The sequence below is a fragment of the Metopolophium dirhodum genome, chromosome 4, assembly GCF_019925205.1.
Source record: "Metopolophium dirhodum isolate CAU chromosome 4, ASM1992520v1, whole genome shotgun sequence".
Lineage (NCBI taxonomy): Eukaryota > Metazoa > Arthropoda > Insecta > Hemiptera > Aphididae > Metopolophium > Metopolophium dirhodum.
Genome location: NC_083563.1, coordinates 26,725,341 through 26,731,364, shown reverse-complemented (window position 1 = coordinate 26,731,364; position 6,024 = coordinate 26,725,341). Strand labels below are relative to the sequence as shown.

The following is a 6,024-nucleotide window of genomic DNA, read 5'->3' as shown; positions in this document are numbered from 1 at the left end:
AATAAAACAGAACAAACCGATAGGTATAAGGTATATTATAAACGATTTTATAAGTAGGTTTTAGTAATTTTGCGATTAAAATCGTTATACTTTTTATAACATTTCTAAAATCGTATCATTTTATATAATAATAATGAAAGTGAAATAAAATATGAAATTAACTGCATATGTTAATATACCTATAGTGTATTTTTAGGTAAAAACTCGTAACACTCACGTATTACCCATAAAATATATAATAATTATATACAATCATAAATAATAATCTTTGTTACGAAAAATCAAAATCTACATTATTTAAATTTGTTATGTACATAATTTTTAAGGAATATTTTATAAAAAGTAGTTGAAAAAATGAACACAAATTGGCTCGTTTTGCATTCAATATTATCATAATTACCATTTACCGTGTACCTATATGTATCTGAGTACCTACCTCCTATTCTACGACACTGCAGTGACAATGATGAAGGAGCAAAAAGTCTGCGAGTCAATCGATGTGGGATGGGATACATTTTAATGGCTGAAGGTCGTCGATTTTGCAGAATCCATATCATAATATAATAATATTACGGTTATGCAACCCTTGGATGAGCATACGGGCAACCGGTTTTGGACATAAGAAGACCAAACAAAAAACAAATACAGACGAAAAAAAAAACCACGTATAATACGAATATACAATTTAAAACCAAATACATTTATTATGATAAAAAAAATCGATAAAAAATTGTAATAAAAAAACCTTGGAACGGATATCGAATATTTATCGCGGTAGGAGGGGTTTTTTCGTGATAGATATCCATAAAAAAATTCTCCCATCCAGGATTACTGGTTTTTTGATAAATTTTTTTTGCTGGAGACCATCCAATACATTATAGTGCCCGCGCGTGTACCTATATATAGTAAACGCCGACGTCCAGTAAAGTATCCAGTCAATCGGTAGCTACAGGGCTGAACAGTACCAACAGACAACAAGGCAGAAGCGACAAGCATTATGGCTTCCAGTGCTATGGTGAGAACGAACGAGACTATTTTTGTTTTATAATTATCATACTTTTATAGTTTTATAGTTAAACGACTTGTATACCTATTTCTTACTATATTAAAATATAAAATAACATAAAATTATGAACGTTAGTAACGATCCAATACCATAATATAATAGTACCTAGGTGGCTAGGTATACTCAGCATAACTTTGAATCCAAGTATTCCTTGTTTTATATACTTATTTGAAAAATATTTACGTTTAAACATCATATTGATATAAAATCAGCTATATTCCACTTCATGTTTCAATGGATAATAATCGCTGTAAAGTGTAGATGTTATATATTTGTTGAGACAAACTAACGTGTTTAAAAACCTTTTCACTATTCTTCCTTCATAATTATTATTAATATCTGTAAGCATAAACATAAAAATGTAGGAGTTAGCAACAAAATATTCATCTTAATGCACTTATATAGATAATTAAGTACACATACTAAAAATATAATATAATATTTTTGAAAATTTTAACTTATTATATTATTTAGTTGAATATTTTGATAATATTATTATGTTTCAATTGCAGATATGATTAATATTTATGATACGATTATAGTTTAAAGATATATGCAAATAATAAACTAGTCAAATTGTAAACTGATAATTGAAAAATACAAACTTTATTCCAGATATTTAAAATTACACTTGCATAGACTAATATAAATAACTATATGCAGGTACAGTTACAGTAGGAACAAGTATTATATACTTGTAAAGCCAAAAGAACAAAATAAATTACTAAAACAATTTAGTACCTACCTATTTATTTTATTATACCAATATATTCAGTAATCGTAGTTGTACACAAAATTATATTTTGGGGGACGGAGTGGCCGAGCGGACTAAGGCGTCGGCTGCGACGCAGCCGGCCCGAGTTCGATACCTTGGCCGCGGGTGGCATTTTTCTTCGGGCAAATCACGGTGTCCGGAGAACAAGTGCCGCCATCCCCCACCCGGGCATGGCAGATACCTATCAAAGGTGCCCAATTAAAAATTCTGCCAAACTAAAACACATACGTGTTCCTCCCCCTACCGACTTAATAACCTACAGTAAAAACCAAAAATAGCTAATGGCCTCAGCTGCCGGGCTCAAGATCAATAAAAAAAAAAAAAAAATTATATTTTATTTCAATATTTTTTTCTGATTTCGATATAATTTCATTATTATATGTTATAGTACGAAAATAATTAATAGCTATTAGTGTATAATTGTAACAATCATTGCTTTTTTCAGATTCAAATAGCTGTTCTAGGACTCCTAGTTGTGTCCGCCGCATTTGCCGATGTCAAGAACGAGAAAAAAAGAGACACCATATTCAACCCATTCTCATTTGGAGCCAAGACTTTTGGCCCATCAACCCCAGCCCCGTTTGCGTTTGGTAGCTCGTTCTCGACGACTGCTGCACCATTCAAATCCATTTCTTACAGCTCTACACCAGCTCCATTCGCGTTCGGCAACTCGTTTGGCAATTCTTTCGGCAACTCTTTTGCGTCGAATGCCTACTCCAACAACGCCGCAGCTCAATCCATCGACGCTGCTTCGTTCATTGGATCGTCCACACCTGCTCCATTCTACGATGGCTCTTTCGGTTCATCTACCCCAGCAGCTTTAATCGGATCATCCACCCCAGCACCTTTCGTGTCTGGCGCTGCTGTCTCTAGTGCCGCACTATCCGATGCGAGCTTTGGGTATTCTTCCACCCCCGCAGTTTTAGTAGGCGGAGCTTCACCAGTTGTGTCATCCACCCCAGAACCCGTCCTTCTGAACAGATCACCAGCTTTCGCTACGTCATACGGTTCATACTATTCTGGAGCTTTTGCCCCGTCTTACTCTCAAGGAGCAATCATCAAGTCTGACTCAATAAGCCATGATGCGATTGAAGTTCCAGCCGTAGCTAACGCCCCTGCACCTCATCATGAAGTTACCATCGCTAAAGAAGTTCCAGTTCCATACTACGTCCAAGTTGAAAAGAGAGTTCCATACCCCGTCGTAGTTCGTGTACCACATCCATACCAAGTAACTGTTGAAAAACACGTTCCATACGCTGTGCAAGTTAATGTAGACCGTCCAATTCATGTTCCTCAACCATATCCAGTCGAAGTTGAGAAGAGAGTTCCATACCCAGTTGAAAAGCCAGTACCTTATGAAGTGAAAGTCCCAGTCGACAGGCCATACGCAGTTCCAGTTCCAGTTGAGAAACCCGTCCCATACGCAGTTGAAAAGCCAGTCCCATACCCAGTGCGAGTAAATGTTGACAGGCCATACCCCGTAGAAAAGCCAGTACCATACCCATACCCCGTCGAAAAACCAGTGCCATATGCCGTAGAAAAGAGAGTGCCATACCCAGTAGAAAAATTAGTCCCATATGCCGTTGAGAAGAGGGTGCCCTATCCAGTCAGGTACGACGTTCCAGTTAAAGTTGCAGTTCCGGTAGAAGTTAAAGTACCAGTATCTGTGGACAGACCAGTGCCATATGCCGTAGAAAAGAGAGTGCCATACCCAGTTCAAGTTCCAGTTGAAGTTAAGGTCCCAGTCCCAGTTGCAGCCCCGGCTCAACGTTTCGCCACTGTCCACTATTATCAACAATCTCCGGTCGCTTTAGGATATGAATCCAGTGCTCTTTATGGCCAATCTGGTTACAAAGCATTCTCATCTGGTTTGGCTCAAGGTTCTGGAAGTGCATTGTACAGCTCTGCTCCATCATCTGGTAGTGAATTCTCCTCTGGTTTAGCTCAAGGTTCTGGAAGTGCATTGTACAGCTCTGCTCCATCATCTGGCAGTGCATTCTACAGCTCTACTCCAGCGTCTGCTGGTGCATTCTACAGCTCTACAGCTAGCCCAATAAGCACATACAGTTCAACTGTCAGCCCAGCTGGATTTTACGGCTCAAACGTCGCCCAAGAAGGTTTTGTTGGTTCATCTGCAGCTCCATTCAACTTCGGCCAACAATCTTTCTACGGATCTTCGACACCAGCTCCATTAAACACTTTCTCCGCTGGTTCAGCATCATCTGATGCATCATCTCTATTCCAGTCCACAAACATTGGATCTGAAGGTGATGAGGAAGTCGCCATTGGAAGTGCATCTTTGAAGTCACAGGAATTGAAAGCAAACAACTTTGACGTTGTCAAGAAATAAATCGTTAAAATTTTAAGTTTATCTGATGTGGAGTTTTTATTATTTTTAATGTTCACAGAATAATGGCAAAACGTTCTATATATATTTTTTTAAGAAAATATTTTGTTTTGCAGATTAACGATTTCAATTTTTAATCTGTAATTAGTATTATTAAAATTATAAATAAAAAACAATATGTGCAATTAATCAATTGAATGTATTATTTATTTCATATTATTCAACACCATGATCATTGATCACGATCAAACAGTATATAGTTTGAAATCAATATAAATTAGTAAATAGTATGTGCCTAATGAAAAAGTAGTCTACAGAAAAGTTAAAAAAATATTTTCATTGCTCTTCAATATTAAGTATTAGGTACGTAGGCATACATACTACATAACTACATAGATTGTCATTTCTTATTACTGTGTTAGAAAAAAAAAGTATCGTAATACCTAGATATAAGGTATTTATATTTATATAAGAAATGTTGTTTTAATACAATTAAAACTGATGTAAAATATGTACTATGTACAATATTATTATACATGACATGTTGTCAATAAAATGATTGTCAAACACTTGAGTTTAACTAATATGGAATTATTATTATTTATATTGTTAACTTCTCCAGGGGAAATAACGTCAAAAATCTAACCCCCGGTCCGGGAATCGAACCCGAGTCTCTCGCTTGCCAGGCGATTGATCTACCACTGAGCTATCCGACCGCATAAACCCATGACGCTATCTCCCCCAGTCAATTATGTCCGCTGAATAATGGAAAAATGTGCTATATATTATTATAGTGTACCTAGTCCTCCCTATACTGCTATACCTACCATTAACTAAGATAGTTATCACTTATCAGATTAGAATTAGGTTTTATATTCATCATCAGTCATCGGCTCATCGCTACTCATCACATTGATAGGTACATAGATTTTTACATGACAAAAGGATTATTTAAGCGACGTTTTTTCTAGGTTTTCAGAAGAGTCAAAATCATTTTTTTTTACACATCAAGTATCATGTCAATTCTATATTTGAAAATTCAATATCTCTTTATATAATTATAACAAAATAGTAAGACTTTTACCACTAGATAGAGCTTGTCTCCTACTATCCATCGTTTGAAACAACAAAAAAAAAAATTGAAAATGTAAATCTTTTACGAACTTAAGTGCTGCGCCGATACCTGTTGCCGGCCATTTCCATACGTATTTAACTTGTTTTTGAATTTTGTGGTGGAAGGATTTCCGAGCGATTTTCACAATTAAGTCATATAGTTTACGGCATCAGTAAATAAATTTTTTTCAAACTTGATTGCTATCGATATCAGTTACCATATTATACAAAACACGTAAAAACTGTAAAGCGTTATACTATTGAAATTACTTATTAGAAGTAATTATTTCATTACATTTTCGTTACTTGTAAATTCTAATGAAATTACGTAACGCGTTACAAACAAAATAACGCCGTTGCAGTAACGCGTTCCTTTCGTTTCGTTACTACCGAACGCCAACACTGGCAACACTGAATTTAAATTCACACCCTTGGACCCTGGCTATAAGTTATAAGTTTATAAAATTCTAAGACAGTACTTAGGTAAAGTCTTGTAATTTGTATACAATATCAAGTTGATTAGGTAGTTGATTTATTCGTTGCACCTTGTACAAAGGGGTATAGATGTCAGTATGTCACACTTTCACGTTGCTATCGGATTTTTCATACTTTTAACTGAAATATAGTTTGAACATTTTTGAAATTTTGAAGAATTTTGTCAAAATTTGAACTTTGAATGCATATAAAAAATAATCATGCCATTTTTAATATTTTTGAACTTAC

At 35.3% G+C, this 6,024-nt stretch overlaps 1 protein-coding gene across 1 annotated transcript; it reads left to right on the top strand.

The window, feature by feature from the left end:
* Nucleotides 1-861: 861 nt before the first annotated feature.
* LOC132943039 (skin secretory protein xP2-like) lies at nt 862-4,381 on the top strand. The gene is made up of 2 exons (XM_061011818.1): nt 862-1,015; nt 2,287-4,381. Exons 1-2 carry the CDS (start codon nt 998-1,000, stop codon nt 4,189-4,191), a joined length of 1,923 nt encoding a protein of 640 aa, XP_060867801.1. The 5' UTR covers nt 862-997; the 3' UTR covers nt 4,192-4,381.
* Nucleotides 4,382-6,024: the final 1,643 nt, after the last annotated feature.